This window comes from Cyprinus carpio, chromosome B14, assembly GCF_018340385.1.
Source record: "Cyprinus carpio isolate SPL01 chromosome B14, ASM1834038v1, whole genome shotgun sequence".
NCBI classification, from domain to species: Eukaryota; Metazoa; Chordata; class Actinopteri; order Cypriniformes; family Cyprinidae; genus Cyprinus; species Cyprinus carpio.
Genome location: NC_056610.1, coordinates 7851687 through 7870082, shown reverse-complemented (window position 1 = coordinate 7870082; position 18396 = coordinate 7851687). Strand labels below are relative to the sequence as shown.

General features: G+C 36.0%; 1 protein-coding gene across 1 annotated transcript; it reads right to left on the bottom strand.

Moving 5' to 3' along the window:
* Positions 1-9959: 9959 nt before the first annotated feature.
* On the bottom strand, positions 9960-17825 carry LOC122139603 (homeobox protein CDX-1-like). The gene is made up of 3 exons (XM_042737930.1): positions 17346-17825; positions 11235-11383; positions 9960-10441 (listed from the first exon to the last, which is right to left on the bottom strand). The coding sequence occupies exons 1-3, from the start codon at positions 17719-17721 to the stop codon at positions 10259-10261; spliced, it is 708 nt and encodes a 235-aa protein (XP_042593864.1). The 5' UTR covers positions 17722-17825; the 3' UTR covers positions 9960-10258.
* Positions 17826-18396: the final 571 nt, after the last annotated feature.

The window sequence follows — 18396 nt, the reverse complement described above, 5'->3', positions numbered from 1 at the left end:
GTGGTCCAAAGTCATGAAAACACAGCAACTGGGTGATTTTACATGATTAAAACATTTCAAAAGAATTTACATTTGGAAAATCTAAGCTTTGCTGGATTGAGTTCTAGCAGAACATGTCAATGTCTGTCTGGAGTGAGCTGAAGCAGTCAGTTTTATTTAAATGGCACACATTGTTTTAAAATGTTTACAGAATGTTTCTGTTTACAGACAAATATTGCTGTAATATTATCTAAAATTTCATAAGTTCCTCAGGAAATGGCCTGAAAAAGGCCTGATGATATCAAAATTTTTGCTCACAGTGACAGATTAAACTGCTTTAAAGTTCTGTAAAGTCCTTACTAGTCCTGCCAGTAAACAGTATTGATCCCACAGGCTAAACTAATTCAGCATTCAGATAAAAACTTTATAGATGGAATTCATAGTAAAAAGCATCTAAAAGCATCTGCAGAAGGTATAAATATAAATGCACTCAACTTTGTGGCATCTTTGTTTAATTTAGTTAATTATCACCAGCTCTATATACTGTATATTGTTGGATACAAGTATATTCAACTTTATTTGCATACATGCAGTACACTCACATAAAGAGATATATACCATATTGCAAATCTTAACTGCTTTATATAATTAACTTTATTATCACACAGCTCTGTATAAAAAGTTAGATACTGTACATAATTATGTCTAGCTTAAGCATGCATACAGTATACTGTAACTAAATTAAAATAAGTATATATATTATTGGCCAGGTTTTATATACAGTTGGATATATATCAAACTTTATTCACATACATACTGTACACTACATAAAGTGATTCATACAGTAAATCGTTTTTTGTTTATATTGTAACTAAATGTAACTATATTATCATCCAGCTATTCAATTCAATTCAATTCAAGTTTATTTGTATAGCGCTTTTTACGATACAAATCATTACAAAGCAACTTTACAGAAAATTAAGTTTCTACAATATTTAGTAGTAGCTTATCAGTGATAACTGTCAGTTTATGTGCATACGGCAGAAATGTTCAGAAAAATCAATAAAAAGACGTAAACAAACAGACGATTAACACTATTAACAGCAATTATGCAATCAAAACTTATAGCAAAAAGAAACAATTCCTCACTACTACTCCATATTAGCGACAAATCAGGACCTCTGAGGGGTTGGCATCATCTCTTCTCAGGTGTTCTGGATCCAGACTGGAGCTTGTGTAAATCCTAGTTACCACGGGATGTAAATCCCGTGGCAAAGCAGAGAAACAAATAGAGACATAATTAGCGTAGCTGCTGTTCCAGCCAAGTAAAATTAATTAGATTAACCCAAGATAAAGAATAATAATGCACATTTGATCAGATATAACTGCAGTCCAAAATTATGAGATGCATTATTTGAATGCTTGGCCAAAGAGGTGTGTTTTTTTTAATCTAGATTTAAACAGAGAAAGTGTGTCTGAACCCCGAACATTATCAGGAAGGCTATTCCAGAGTTTGGGAGCCAAATGCGAAAAAGCTCTACCTCCTTTAGTGGACTTTGCTATCCTTGGGTACTATCAATAGTCCAGCGTTTTGTTACCTTAGGGAGCGTGATGGATTGTAGCGTGGTAGAAGACTAGTTAGGTACGCAGGAGCTAAGCCATTAAGGGCCTTATAAGTAAGTAATAATATTTTGTACTGATACGGAACTTAATAGGTAGCCAGTGCAGAGACTGTAGTATTGGGGTAATATGATCATATTTTCTTGACCTGGTAAGGACTCTAGCCGCTGCATTTTGGACTACCTGTAGCTTGTTTATTGAGGATGCAGGGACAACCAGCTAGCAGTGCATTACAATAGTCCAGTCTAGAGGTCATGAATGCATGAACTAGTTTTCATGCAACAGAAACATATAACATCACCCATATCCTGACAACATTAAAAATATGGAAGAATGCTGTTTTTGTAACATGGGAAATATGATTTTCAAAAGACAAGTTACTGTCTAATATAACACCCAGATTTTTGACAGTAGAGGAATTAAACAGTACATCCGTCTAATTGCAAATTGTAATCTACGAGATTCTGTGTAATGTTTTTTCTGGTCCAATAAGTAATATCTCTGTCTTATCTGAATTTAATAGGAGAAAATTATTGGTCATCCAATCTTTTAAATTTTTAACACACTCTGTTAGCTTAGATAATTTTTGAAGTTTCACCTGGTCTTGTTGAGATATATAGTTGAGTATCATCAGCATAACAGTGGAAACTAATCCCGTATTTTCTAATGATATTACCAAGGGGCAACATGTATATTGAAAATAGCAGAGGACCTAGGAACAGATCCTTGTGGCACTCCATATTTTACCGGTGATATATGAGATGACTCCCCATTTAAATAAACAAAGTGGGTAGCGATCGGACAGGTAGGATCTAAACCATCTTAAAGCCTGCCCTTGGATACCTGTATAGTTTTGTAATCTATCTATGAGTATGTCGTGATCTATGGTGTCGAACGCAGCACTAAGATCAAGTAAAACTAGCAATGAGATGCAGCCTTGATCTGAAGCAAGAAGCAAGTCATTTGTAATTTTAACAAGTGCAGTTTCTGTGCTATGATGGGGCCTTGAATGGTTTTGGGACGTGACCTAAAGATAACGACGAGTTTATAATATTGAGAAGTGGTTTTTCTGCTACAGGTAGCAACTCTTTCAGTAATTTAGTGGGTACAGGATCTAATAAACATGTTGTTGGTTTAGATGCAGTGATAAGTTTATTTAGCTCTTCCTGTCCTATAGTTGTAAAGCACTGCAGTTTAACTTTGGGTGCGATAGATAAAACTAAAGTATTAGACGCTGTAGAATCTACATTTGTTATTGTATTTCTGATGTTATCTATTTTATCAGTGAAGAAATTCATAAAGTCATTACTATTTAACTGTGAGGGAATATTTAGATTGGGTGGCGTCTGGTTATTTGTTAATCTAGCCACTGTGCTAAATAAAAAAAAACTTGGATTGTTTTGGTTGTTTTCTATGATTTTGTGGATATGCTTGGCCCTGGCAGTTTTTAGACCCTGTCTATAGCTGGACATACTGTTTTTCCATGCAATTCTAAAAAAACTTCCAAGTTCGTTTTTCTCCATTTGCGCTCAAGACTACGAGTTTCTTTCTTGAGAGCATGGGTATTACTGTTGTACCATGGCACAGTACGTCTTTCTCTAACCTTTTTCAATTTTGATGGGGGCAACAGCTTCTAATGTATTAGAGAAGATAGTGCCCATGTTGCCAGTCATTTTGTCTAGTTCATGTGTATTTATGGGTACACAGAGCAGTTGAGATAAATCAGGCAGGTTATTTAGGAATCTGTCTTTGGTGGCTGGAACAATAGTTCTGCCCGGACGATAACGCGAAGCTATATAGTTATTATCATCAATACGCAGAATGCACGATATAAGGAAATGGTCAGTAACATCATCACTTTGCGGTACGATATCTATGTCAGTAATATCGATTCCATGCGATATAATTAAATCTAGCGTATGATTAAAACGCATGAGTGGGCCCGGTGACATTTTGCTTTACTCCAAAACAGTTTAATAAGTTACTAAACGCAAGTCCTAATGCATCATTTGTATTATCAATATGAATGTTAAAATCTCAGAAAATTAGCGCTTTATCAGCGGTAACCAACAGGTCTGAGAGGAAATCTCCAAATTCTTTTAGGAATTCTGTATATGGCCCTGGTGGTCTATACACAGTAACCAGAGAAAGAGATACAATAGATTTCTTTTGCATATCTGACAGTGTAAAATTAAGCATAAGTATTTCAAATGATTTAAACCTGTATCCTGTTTTCTGGGTAACACTGAGAATATCACTATATATTGTTGCAACACCTCCCCCACGACCAGTCTGACGGGGCTCATGTTTATAACAGTAATTTGATGGAGTAGACTCATTTAGACCAATATAATCATTTGGTTTTAGCCAGGTTTCGGTCAAGCAGAGTACATCAAAACTATTATCTGTGATCATTTCATTTACAATAACTGCTTTGGGTGTGAGTGATCTAATGTTTATGAGCCCAAACTTTAAAAATTGTTTTTTGTGTCATTTTATTTTACGTTTTTCAGGTTTAATCACGATAAGATTTTTTCTAGATCCTACATTAAATTTAAATTTTGACCTCACTATTCGGAGAACAGACACAGTCTTAATAGATTGGACAGCGCAAGTACTTCTAACATTTAAGCGGGTTAGAACAAAAGCCATCATAGCAGTTATTTGAGAATTGGCTTACTAGTCAAATGGAGCGTAGAGTCCTGGAGATGTTGTCCGAGAGCAGCTACGCTCCGACTCTGCTGGGGTGCAGGCCATCAGCGCGAAAAAGCCTAGGTCGCTCCCAGAAAAGATTCCAATTATTAACAAAGAGCAGTTTCTGTTCTTTACACCATGATAATAACCATTCCTTTAAAGCAAAAAGTCTACTGAACCCTTTCGTGTCCTCGTCGATACGTGGGCAGTGGTCCTGACACGATGATCGTCGCCGCGGGCGTCGTGCTGCGAACCGTCTCGATCAGGCTCCTGAAGTCCCTCTTCAGCGTCTCCGTCTGCCGCTGCGTGGTGTCGTTAACCCCGGCGTGAAGCACGACCGCTCTGGGGCTCTCGTCGGCCTTCAGGATCGCGGGTATCTGCGCAGAAACATCGAGAACACGAGCACCAGGGAAACAGTGAGTGCGCACTTTACCTTCGGCTAACGTAGCACGGACGTGTCGGACGATGGAGTCTCCGACGATCACAGCGTCGCGTTCCGTCTCGCGGAGGGGAGAGAAGCGGTTCCGTGTGGAGATCTCGAAGACCGGAGGGGGAGAAGTCGTCGCCCGGGGCCTGGCTCGCGTCCTCCGTTGCGGATGCACCCAGGGTCCGTGGTGTCCCGGCGCCGGCGTGAAGGACATCTGGGCAGATCGCATCCTGGGTGCACCGGACCTGTGCAGAGAAACAAACACGGGGTGGAGGTCGTGGGACTGTTAGTAGCACACTGCAAACTTACCCTGGACTTGTGAGCGTCAGCCCGGGAGGTTTCCAGTGCAGCTCTCTGCTCTCTCAGCTGGGCCTGCCTCTGCTCCAGGACCCGAATCTGCTTCTCCACGGCCTCCAGCTCGAGCTGCACCGAATGCAGCTCGAACGTTGTCGTCACCTGCAATCAAAGGTAGACAAACATCCGCCATTAAAGCAAGTAACAGTGAGTAAAGCAATGTCTGTGAATAGGGTATTAGCGATGCACGCGGGTTTAGCGACAACCACGCTGGTGATGCTAATGGGCTATAAGCTACTAGCGGACTGGGGAATTCAAAATAAAAAACTATGATAACAAGGCGCTCTGATTGTTTTTGTTGTAGAATACGATAGATGATATATTCACACGTTATAGAAACGAAAAATGATGGTGTATAAAATAGATTTCAACAATAAAAAATAGACGATAGAGAAATAACGTGACGGTGCTTTATCGTAATGATGTCACCAGTAAGTGACAATGCAGGACACTAAGCTATGATTTGGTTAATTGCGACATGAAGATATTAAGCTATTATAAATATTAAAATCATGACTTACTGTAAAGTTGATTTGAAACGATGTGTAAAGTCAAAAGCGCTATGTAAATAAAATTAACTTGTAGGGATAGTTGAGTGAAAATGAAAGTGGTGACATTTGTCAAGTATGGTAACCCATACTCGGAATTGGTGCTCTGCATTTAACCCATCTAAGTGCACACACACAGCAGTGAGAAGTGAACACATCGTGAACACACACCCGGAGCAGTGTGCAGCTATATCCAGCGCCCGGGGGGGAACAACTGGGGGTTCAGTGCCTTGCTCAAGGGCACTTGAGCCATGTGTATTGAGGGTGGAAGAGAGCACTGTTCATTCACTCCCTCCCACCTACAACTCCCGCCAGCACCGAGACTCGAACCTGCGACCTTCTGTTTTCCGTGCTGATCAAGAGTATGTTTTTCAGTGTGCAAGAATTATGTTGCATGTTTATAAATGTGAGTTTGATTAAACCATTATTTTGGCCGAAACCATTGTTTTTTGGAGACTAACGCTTTTTTTATTATCAATTTTAAACCTTTTGAAATGGTGGATTAGGAAATCTTAGTCTGTGGTGCGAGGTGGCTTCCTGATCATATCATGTGACTTCCTGCATGTGAAAGGAAACATCTCATGCAAAAGGTTAAAGCTGTGGGCACGTAGGTCTCTGTCATGTATGCATCACAGTATAAATAAGTAGCCATTTTTAAACACATTCAGTTTTGTTGTTAATTTATTCACATTGTGTACCCATTTTGGTGTCTGCATCATATATGTAAAGCATATTAAATGCAACTGAAAGTGTCTACTTTGATGTTTTGAATAACTTTTGTGAAAATAAAATGTCAAAATATGGGTGAAAATAATGTTCCATCGTTAATCCGCGTAACAAATGTCAATGATTCTGGTTCTAAATAAGCCTATACAAACTATTTTTACACTCAATTTTTCAGTTTTAGTTATTTAAGTACTTTAATTTCATATCATGAAAATTAGAAATTTATTTTGCCTTTAGAAAACTAACTGTATGTTTAATTTAATTTAATTGACATTTTTAAATTGTTTTAGTTTCGGTTTTCAATGATAACCCCCTGCACCCAACCACTCAAAAAGAGTAATATCTGTTGCATGGAGTAATTTGGAGCATGTTTTTACTGTGAGGTTAAAGATGGATGGAGAGGCTGCTGTTGCTTCTTCATCTTCTTTCTTCTTCAGCGGTGTCACATTACCACATATCCAGACAGCTAATGATTAACACACATAACGTCCTGCTGTTACCTGCACGGCTGTAAACGGACCTTCACGAGAAACTGGGAAAGGAAATAAAGTCCAGTCAGGATGTTAAGAGGAATTCGTTCAAGTGACCAGATGAGCGTTTTATTTTCTGAAGCTTTGTTTTATTCTGCTGTTTTCATTGGCTTTTTCGCGCTCATCAAGATAAGTGTAAAACTGTATGAACTGGTTTCTCAATAAAGATACTAAAGTGTGAAAGAAGATAGTAATCTCTATTTGACGGATCAGATGCTGCACTAATAGGCTGAATGTGTCTATAACAGCAGGAAACTGAAGTGCGGATCTATTTTTCATGCGTGAGCCGAACAGATGCATTTATGTGGCTCATTTACTGTTTTTCTTCTCTGTTTTATCTGAAACCCAGATATGTGTTTGCATGTCTGTCAGCTGTGCTTAAAGGGATGGTTCACCCAAAAATAAAATGACCTGTCATCATTTTCTCACCATTTTCAGTATTATTTTGGTAAATATTTCACTCAAACGCTCTTGAAACTGAATTCTATCTCAGTACTCAGTTATGTTTCTGAGGCAAATCACACTTTTATTATTCCTTAATAATTAACTTTTTTGAACTCCAACAAATTTTACTTTCACTTAAAACGGCCAATGAAATGTATTTGTGTGAAATATAATGTTATTGATTGTATGACCAAAACAGTTATTTAAAATATCTCATTTGTGTTCCACAGAAGAATAATATAATTATTTTGTGTATTTTGTCAGAGGCAAATATCCCTCTTTTATCATGCCATATCATTTCCTTTAAATTCTTTTGAACTTTACCAAATTTTACTTTTAATTCAAACAAATATAATAGGACATTATTGAATTTGTTTTACGTCACAACAGTTTTTGACCAAAAGCAGTTTTTTGTTTTGTACATTTATATTGTAGATCATTTTAAAAAGGTCCCAGTTTTCTTTTGGACCCCACTGACTTTCATTGTATGAACCAAAAAAGTTTTGTATATATCATATCTCATTTGCGTCCCGCAGAAGAATACATTTTGTATCATTTTTGTTGAATATCTTAATTAAATACCCACAAATGAAGTCTTGTCTGAAGCAAAATCACACTTGTATTATTCCATAATAATTTCCTTATACTTTTTTGAGCTCCTCAAAATGTCACTTTCACTTAAATCTGCCAATAAACTTTGGGCAAAATATAATAGGAAATTATTTAATTAAAGTAATTTATTTTTTTGGACCCCATTGACTTTCATTATATGAACAAAATCAACTGAAACATTCTTATTTGTATTCCATGGAAGTAAGAATAATAATATCGTTTTGTTGAATATCTTACTTAAATATTCAAAACCGAAGGCTAAATTAGTACTCGATTATGTTTCGGTGGCAAAATCACACTTTTATTATTCCTTATAATTTCCTTTTAATTCTTTGAGCTTCCTTGAATTTTACTTTTACTCAAAACAGCCAATGAAATTAATTTCAGTGTAAAATATAATAGGACGTAATTGAATTACAGTAAAGCAGTTTGGTTTATAAGTATTGCTGAAGATGGAACTACTGTATATTTGACTGAAGTATGACTTTTGACACACATTTTGACCCGCTCCTCAAACGTCTCAGTACTTTTGACACATGTGCGTTCCTTCAGATGAGGGTCAATGGTGACATTGTGAAACCGATCAAACATTAACAGTTCAAACGTGTGATCTTGAAGGACATGAGATGAACGTTACTGGCATCAGGTCTTTATTGGCTCTTTAATTGACATGAATCATCTGACTGAGCTGCAAAAACAGGCTCCACCCGTCCCATCCGATGACGTCCATGTGGCCTGCAGCTTCTGCTCGACCTCTGGCTTCTCTGTCAATGATTGACATGCTCACCGCTTCAGCTTCTGTTTTTATCAATAAGCTGTGTTTGTTTCCTTGTGTTATCAAGACTTATGATCCACACGGCTCATTGTGATCGGTAAACACTCACACGCCAGCTGGTTTCCACCCTTTCAAAGTACAGCGTGATTTAGAGATGGTCGCTGTATGATTTAGTTAAATCTGATCAACATGTCAAGGTCATTTTTTTTTTTAAATAGGAACATTAAGGATTTTCTTCCAAATAAAAAAACAAAAAATAAAAAAACAAAGTAACGCTTTTATTAACACTTTTTTTAATGCATTAATTATGGCTTGTAATGCAGCTTGTAATGCATCGTATGATCCTATGAATAATTGTAACCACCATAGTAATGCATTATAATAACGCTTATCTAATCATAGCTAGATCTTTAGAAAGTACAATGCATAAAACACGTGATGAACAAGGAGTCTGCAAATATTATAATTCATTTCAATTCTGGTCATAATTACTTATGAAATCATATAATGCATTACAATGTAAAATATGAATACCTTTATAATTGCATATATGAAAGCTTCAAGTGTTACCAAACTCTGTAATATGCAAAAATTTGATTTTAATAAAAATATAAATTGTATTTATACACCTTAATATATTTATAATTATATTAATGTTGACAAAAAACATAATATATTTTAAAATATTATATATATATATTAGGGCTGTCAAATGATTAATCACGATTAATCACATCCAAAATAAAAGTTTTGTTTACATAATATATGTATGTGTACAGGGTATATTTATTATGTATATATAAATACACACACTAAATAATTTAGAATCATCATTGATTTATATATTTATATTCTTATTTTATAAATAAAATATATTTAAAATATAAACATAATATATTGTTCTTACATATATAGGGCATGTGTGGAAGAGAATGTGCTTAATAAATATACACAGTATACACACATATATTATGTAAAAAAACTTTTTGATTTTGGATTGATTATCGTGATGTCAGCAGTTTAATACATTCTCCCCAATATATTCTCTTATTATTAATATATCTTTACAATGGAGGGAATTTGGAAGAGAATGTGCTTAATTGTTGTGAAAATAACATAAAAATCAAAATATATTAAAAAAAAACTCCAAAAACAAACGAACAATTACACAGAGGCACCAGTTCACTCTATTGTATTCTCTTTTAAAAAAGTTATGCTTTTTTACATAGTAAAGCAACTCTAGCATTTTTTTCCATCATCCAGTAGGTGTAAAATATTTTACATAGTAAAGCAAAGCAGTAGTGATACAAATAAAGTCATCAAATCATCATCAGTAGTTAGTGAGGTCATATCAAAAGTAGTATAGAAATTAAGAAAGCATTATTCAACATACTCTGAGATCATTTTTTACAAAAATTGAAATACTGTGCACGTTATTCACAATAAAACGTGTTTGCGTGTCATTCGTGTAGTGCAATATGAGCGCTCCGCTCAGTGTCACTGATACCGTGTAAACATGTACTGTTTCTCCTTCTGTTTGGAAGGGTTGTCAGTATTCCTCTTTGATGCTGGTCGATATATTGTCTGTCATCAAGCCGTTGTTGGTGCTGCTGACCATGGCGGTGTTTGCGTGGCCGGATGCGCTGACCGGTGTGGACATGGAGCTCTGCTGGAGTCGCTTCTTGTTCATTTTCCTTTCTTTGGCTCGTCTGTTTTGAAACCAGATCTTCACCTGTGAACCACAGTGTCAAAATGATTTGCCTGATTAAACAAACAATGAGGCTTCTAGCTGTATCAGACACATCCTGTGCCTCATGCATAAAATTGACATATTCCAAACAAATGTATTAGTGAATTTTAATGATGCTGAAATTTCAGCTTTGCATTCTCAGCCATTTTTGCAATAATTTTTTGCAACTGGTTGCAAGTGTGTTTATAATATATATTGTATAATATATATATATATATATACATATATATATATTTTTTTGCATAACTTAATTATGTTAAAAAAAAAATTGTAATGGGATTTTAAAAAGGCACTGACCACACTCTTAAAAATAAAGGTGCTTCATGATGCCATAGAAGAACCTTTTTGTCTAAATGGTTACATTAAGAATCATTAACATCTGAAGAACCTTTCTGTTTCACAAAAAGTTCTTCGTGGCTAAAGAAGGTTCTTCAGATTACAAAAAGGTAAGAAAGAGATGGTTCTTTAAAGATCCTTTGACTGAATGGTTCATTGTAGAACCAAAAATGGTTCTTCTATGGCATAGCTGTGAAGAACCTTTTAAACACCTTTATTTTTAAGAGTGTATCGTCTTCCTCTTTCTAAAAGATGCAACACATGTAATTTAGGTGTTTTTCCTGTGGTTTCTAATATATTGCATATCACCACACATGCATCTAATTCTGTACAGCGACATCATGTTCTTTCACAAGAAACTCAGTTATAATTAGACGGATCTCACTGCATAAACTCGCAGGTTAGTTTAACGTCCTCTTTCTATGCTCCATCGACCTACCTGGCGTTCTGATAGGCTCAGGGCCACCGCGAGCTCTGCCTTCCGTCTGATGGTGATGTAGCGGCTGAAATGAAATTCCTTCTCCAGCTCCAAGCGCTGGACATCACTGTACACCACTCTGTATTTGTCCTTCGTCCGGGTCTTTCCTCCTGCCATCACAAGAGGGTCATTTTTAATTTCCATATTCAGCTGTGGTTACTGAAGAAGGCTTTTGAAAATCGTGTTTTTAGATATTAATGGGCCTGATTTCAATTAAAATGTCAGATTCCAATCACTGAATGTAGTGTATTTAACAACATAGACCAACAGGTTTCAATTCTTTACTATTTAAGAATGGAAAACAATTAGAATCACAAGCATTTTTGTAGTGTTATGTTTAAATGTGCGTATTAGACATGATCTAAATAAATATGCACAATTGCAATACATTTGCAGAAAAGAAACAGATAAAGCCAGATTGTTGTTTGACTTTAAGTTAAAGAATAAAGGTTAAAGAGTTAAAGGTTTTAGAGGGAATTTTGTCTTTTATTAATCAATAAATAAGAAAATACTGAAAATACTGAACAGAGAGAAAAATGACATATTTTCCATGTTTTTAGGAATAAAATGTTTAATGAGATAATATATCAATAAATTCCTCAGTAAAAATCTTTAGAATATCTAAAATCTATCTGTTTGTTTGTTTATTTGTTTGTTTATGCAATTTTTTCACTTTGATTTAGTTTAACTAAATGAATGTACAAATATCAAGTAAAAAAGTAATCACGACTAATTCTGAGTTTATATTTCACAATTCTAAAACTCAGTTTTCATTTTAACTATTTTTTATTTTGGGGCTTTTTGTTTTATTCTGTATCTAATAATTAATAATTATATAGATACTGGATATAGAATTATGAAAATAGTAACTAACAAAAATGGCATAACTGCACAACAAAATTAACTAAAACTAACTGATATGAAAATGGAAATTGCAAAAATAATAACATAATTTTACTATTTAAATACTACAAAAATTAGAATAGTATTACTAAAACTTTAACATTTAAATTTATTTTTTAAATGAAACACACACACACACACTGTCTAGACTATCTGTCTTGAAGACCCCAGAATTCAGTTTTCATAGACTGAAACTCTTTCTCAACAGTTTTCTTCCCTTTTCTTCAGCAGCTTCGGCTGACGTGTGTAAACACACACAGACACACACACACACACACACACACACACACACACACACACACACACACACACACACACACAGAGTCTCGTCCCCTTATCAGTGCGCTCCGGTCCTCCCACAGTGCACACAGCAGGGTGCGGCGCTGCCTCAGACTCACTGGCCTCTGCTACTATTAGCTTTTCACAAAATCTTTCACTTGGTTCGACTCTCAAGACGCCTTGTGTTTAGACATGAGGATTAATAATACAGGGGCTAACATTAGGCAACACCTTCATACACTGCTTCATCCGGTGTCACACACGGCTGACTCACTGCGTCTCTGTACGATGGCGCCCTCGTTTATCTCTTTCCTTAAACGAACACATACGTCTGTGACATTACTAATGCATAATGTGTGGTAAAAGTCCCGGGCAGAGTGATTATTTGTACAGCGATTGCAGAACCGCCTTCTTGAACTAACAGAAGTTCTTGTTAAGTGGGCGTCAAAAGGGTAGTTAGTCGAGTAGTTCTGTTTTAAATGGGTTTTAAATGGATAACTGATTTTTACTGTGGTTTATCTCTTCAAACCGGTTCAGAGAAGGCCAAAAATGAAACTTGGATATGTGTGCACTCAGTAAATCAAGGTTTACAGTGTTTAACCTCATTATACACACACACAAATCATCACCGTCATATGATGAGCTGTAATAAACACAGCATAAAGAGATAAAAACAAAAGCACGTATCAGCAGACGCCAGTCCAAACCTTAGTGTGCTGCCTAACTAGACTGCATTTTACAGCATCACAGCCCAGTGTTATTTTGGTGTCACTGAGTTATTATTATGGTATTTATTAATATTTTGAATTAGTTTTTATTTTAATATTTACCTTTTTTTGTTAAAGTTCTTTAGTTCTTTTGTTTCTGTTCATTAGTTTCTGTTTTTTATAATGTTTATATAGTTCACATATTAGAAATGATTTCTTTGCATCTAACTGAAATAAAATACATATAACTTTTCTTTAATATTTTATTATTATTTTAATATTTTAAATAGTTTTTTTCTGTTGTCATTTTAATTTTAATTAAAGTTTTAGTAAATTTGTTGCTTTTTTAGTTTGTTTTTAATGTGTATATAGTTTTTATAAAAAATTTTTATCTCCAGTTTTTTATTATTTTAGTTCATTTATTTTAAACTTAATGAAAATGTTATTTTTTTTTATTTATTAAATATTTATTTAACAGTTATTCTATTTTAAGTAACAAAACTTTTTTAAGATTTTAATTTTTGTTAAAATAAAAAAAGTTTAATTAGAATTTTTTTAATTAAAACTTTAAATTAAAAATTAAAATCTAGTTGCAAAGGCAACATTTGTAAATTTCACATAATAGAATAATCATATATATATATATATATATATATATATATATATATATATATATATATATATATATATATATATACACACACACACACACACACACACACACACTCCCCTCCAAAAGTATTGGAACAGTGAGGCCAATTCCTTTATTTTTGCTGTAGACTAAAACCATTTGGGTTTGACATCAAAATATGAATATGAGACGAGAGATCAACATTTTAGCTTTTAGGTATTTTCATCTGGATCTGATACACAAGATAGCACCTTTTGTTTGAACCCACCCATTGCTCATGTGACCAAAAGTATTGGAACAGATTGACTTAAACTAGATTAAAGTGAATAAGACTTAATATTTAGTTGCAAATCCTTTGCTTGCAAATAACTGCATCAAGCCTGTTGCATCACCAGACTTCTGCATTCTTATTTTGTCATGCTTCTCCAGGCTTACTCCCTTCAGTCTCTTCTTTAGCAGGTAAAATGCGTATCCTATAGGGTTTGGCCAGTCTAAAACCTACCATTTCTTGCCCCTGATGTTTGCCCATTTGTTGCTTTGGCACTATGTTTTGGGTCATTATCTTGCTGCATGATGAAGGCTCTCCCAATCAGTTTGGTTGCATCTTTCTGTAAATTGGCAGACAAAATGTTTCTGTAGACTTCTCAGTTCATTCTGCTGCTGCCGTCATGAGTTACATCATCAATTAAGATTAATGAGCCCGTCCCAGAAGAAGCGATGCAAGCCCAAGCCATGACATTACCTCCACTGTGCTTCAGATGAGCTTGTCTGTTCGGGATCATGAGCAGATCCTTCAAACTTTAGCCTTTCCATCACTTTGGTAAAGGTTAACCTTTGTCTCATCAGTCCACAAACGTTGGCTCGTCTCCTATTCTTCTTGCTAATGAGTGGTTTGCGTAGGTTGGGTAGGTTCAAACAAAAGGTGTTATCCTCTAAGTTGTGTTTATCAGAACCAGATGAAAATAGCTGGAAATAAAAGCTGAAATGTTAATCTTGTCTCATATTTATCTTTTGATGTCAAACCAAAATAGTTTAGTCTAAAGCAAAAATAAAGGATTTGGCCACACTGTTCCAAAAACACACAAACACAGTGTATATATATACACACACACACACACACACACACACACACACACACACACACACACACACACATATATATATATATATATATATATATATATATATATATATATATATATATATACAAATATGATTATTTTATTACTAACAAAAAATGTTTGTATGGTTTTATTTTTAGTAAAAATATTATAACCCTGTTGTAGACTATTCCAAATGTATGTGTCTGTTTATAATCATAAATGCATTGATAAGTATTTAAGTTGAATTAAAATTGAGTACTTTATCTGTGTTATGTATTTTACACTTATCAGAGTATTGCATCATTTTATTAGCAACATCAAACTCTATTGAAATTCATTAAGTCTTTTGTTCTTCTTTTTTCCAGATGAGTCACTTATGAGGTTCTAATTCAGTTGCTCACTTAGTAGACAGCTGACTGTTTAGACAGTATGCAGCTCACTAGTACATTTTGCAAGCAAATTACAGTGCAGAGAGAGATCTGAAGTAAATGTGCCCATTTTTAATTGTCTCCATGAAGTCATATTCATCACAAACATTGGTTGTATGTCACTGTTTTCCAGTAGGGGGCAGCAGTGGATTGCATTTAAAAGAATGAAAACTACTCGTTTATAAAATAATGTAAATACATCATGTATTTTCTCATGCATTCTTTCAGGATGAGGTTTGGTTCTGGGTTAGTCTGTTGTCATTATAATTAGCTCTATATAAAAACAAAAGATATGTTACTATAGAGATAAGTAGGTCATTCAGATAAGTTAGGTGAGCCAGGAACACGTGTGTTTCTGAAGGAAAATGAACAGTGTTTCATATTTTCAGCAGTATTTCCTGAACATTCTCATCTATATTTGTTTTAGTTACACATCCACATTCGCCTCTCATGTGACGATATCAGAGCGTTTGAACAGTCAAACACGATGACTGCATTTGCATCTCCACCAACTGTGTTAGACAACGGTCCTTTGAGAGCTGAAGACCAAACTAATGAGCTACAGTTCCTCCTTTTGGACTGTTTAAGAAACACGACCAGTTATTTTCAAAGAAATATGAATCTGATAAGTTTGAATTGAATTGAATCAAATTGCTCAACAACAGAAACAAATCCAGAGCATTAAAAAAAACCAAGCGACAGATTTACCAGAAACTAAAAAACTCTGGAAACTAAATCTCCATGTTTCCCAAAGGTCTGTTTCTGTCTGAGCTTTATAGCTTCACCAACCTGACTGTGTGTGACATATTTACACAAATATTCCCTGAAGAGATTCGTTTATCACTCTGTAAACTATTAGCTATAATGCACTTCCGATAAGGCCGCAAACATGCTCCTTCAGATCTCCAGATGGTGTAGATCATCACAGATCAAACAGATGAATTCTGCTGGTATTTTGATCTCTCTGCTGTAACGACTGATTCATAAACTGATCTGCGTGTGGATCAGATGTGACTGTAGCTCACAAAAAGCAGAATACTTCCGCAACAGAAACAGTTACGACACTTTTAAATGTTTTTCAAGCAAAACTTTCACTTTCTGCACTCTTGAAAAAGTTCATTGAATGCTATCAGGTGATTTACACCGGGCAATACTTCTATATATATATATATATATACCATGGTACTGTATGATTTCCATATTGATAGACCATGGCCTTAAGGTGGTAATCCAATCCATGTTCAAAAGCCAATTGGTATTATCAGTTGTATATTGTAACACTGTATTCTTCAAAAACACATGTAATCACATGGTACATATTAGAAATGCAAAAACAGTGCACTGCTATTGTATATTTCCATGAATATGTCTAAAAAAACATGCTATTACCATGATGCATGTCCAAAAAACATGGTTTTACAAATGGTATTGTCTAAGAAACACGGTATTACCAAAATGGTGTCCAAAAAGGCTATATTTCATAAAAGTATCAAATTATATGGTATCACGCCATGCAAAAAATTGGTCAAAACCATAGTATTACCAAAAAAAACTGTACTGCTGGTATCACCAATGATAGTGTCCAGAAAACTGTACTTCTGTAGAATGTATCACCAATGATAGTGTCCAGAAAACTGTACTTCTGTAGAATATTTCATAAAAGCATCGTTTTAGATGTATGTCTAAAAGCATGGTATTACAAATGGTATTGTCTAAGAAACATGGTATTGCCAAAATAGTGGCCAAAAATAAATAAAAAATAAATCAAATAAAACCTGTACTGCTCTAGTATATTTTAATGGTACAATATAATATAATATTACAATGGTACTGTCTTAAAACACTGTACTGCTATGGTGTATTTCCTAAAAGCATCAATTTACACGGTACAACCCCTCAATGGCATTACCATGATGCATGTCCAAAGAACATGGCATTACCGTGGTATTTTGATCGTGTGGAGTAAGTGAACGAGTGTGCTGTGAGATAACAGAGGCTCAGGAGAGCTGCTGATGTCTCACCCGGGTTCGCGGGAGGATCGGCGCGTCTCATCCAGTCCGGCGGCTCCTCTCTCTCCACCGGCGCGCTCGGAGCGCCGCTCAGCAGCTCCTGCTCCACCGGCAGAATGCCGCTGACCTCCGCGCCGTTCACCGGGAGCGGGTGACCCGTCCCGTGGCCGTAGAGCGGCGGCCAGTCGTCGCGCGAGCCGGGGCCGAAGCCGGGACTCCATGCGCTGCCGGGGTGGTGCAGGTCGCCCCCGAGCGCCGGAGCCGCGGGGTACCCGCTGTAGTCCGCGTACGGCGCGGGCGGGTACATGTTCAGGTGCGGCTGGCCGAGGTTCAGGTGTCTCGCGGGGTTGCCGTACATGGCCGCGTCCAGCAGGAAGCTCACGGACATTTTCCTCGCGAGCTGAAAGTTTTACTTTAACTGAACTTCACCTTACCGGAGCGCTCGCGGGCGCGCGTTTGTTTGCCCAGCGCTGACGTCACGCCCGGGACACCCACCTGAGCTGATTTATGACACGCGCACAGGTGCGGCTGACGGGCCTACGCCACCAACCATCTTCATCTTTGGCGAAGGGGCATTATAATAAAGACCGCAAGCTACAACAAAACTTTGCATATAAGGTAAAGATCGGACCTTTAGTATGATGAAGACCACGATGAAGATGCTAGCTGATGAAGATAATTATGATGACGATGGTTGGGTAGAGTGGGGGAAACCCTACAGTTTTGCCCAAAATAACCACAAGATAAAGTAAAGCTGAATTTTTAAAGCTTGCTGTTTTGTAGAACAGCACAGTAATAGGCTAAATTAAATGAGAACATTAGGGCATGTAGATAGCGAGTATGTGTTATTTAATAAAAAAAACATAATTATATTTCCCGAATGACAATTTTTTTTTTTTTTTTTTTTCTCAACACAGTCTGTGGAGTAAAACGATGATGATATCTAGCAGTGATGAAGGTCATGATGATGTTTGAGGTGATGAAGGCCGCGATAATGATGATGATGGTGTTGGTTGTTCTTTTTTTTTATTTTCGGGAGCCAGAGCGGCGCTCGTGACTCTTT

Bases quoted from the DNA above. Each gene is read 5' to 3' on its own strand.
- LOC122139603 (XM_042737930.1), bottom strand. From the start codon at position 17,721: ATGTCCGTGAGCTTCCTGCTGGACGCGGCCATGTACGGCAACCCCGCG. The intron at 11,384-17,345 runs GTGAGACATCAG...TTGTGATGGCAG, and splicing joins CGATCCTCCCGCGAACCCGG to GAGGAAAGACCCGGACGAAG. The intron at 10,442-11,234 runs GTAGGTCGATGG...TGTGGTTCACAG, and splicing joins TGAGCCTATCAGAACGCCAG to GTGAAGATCTGGTTTCAAAA.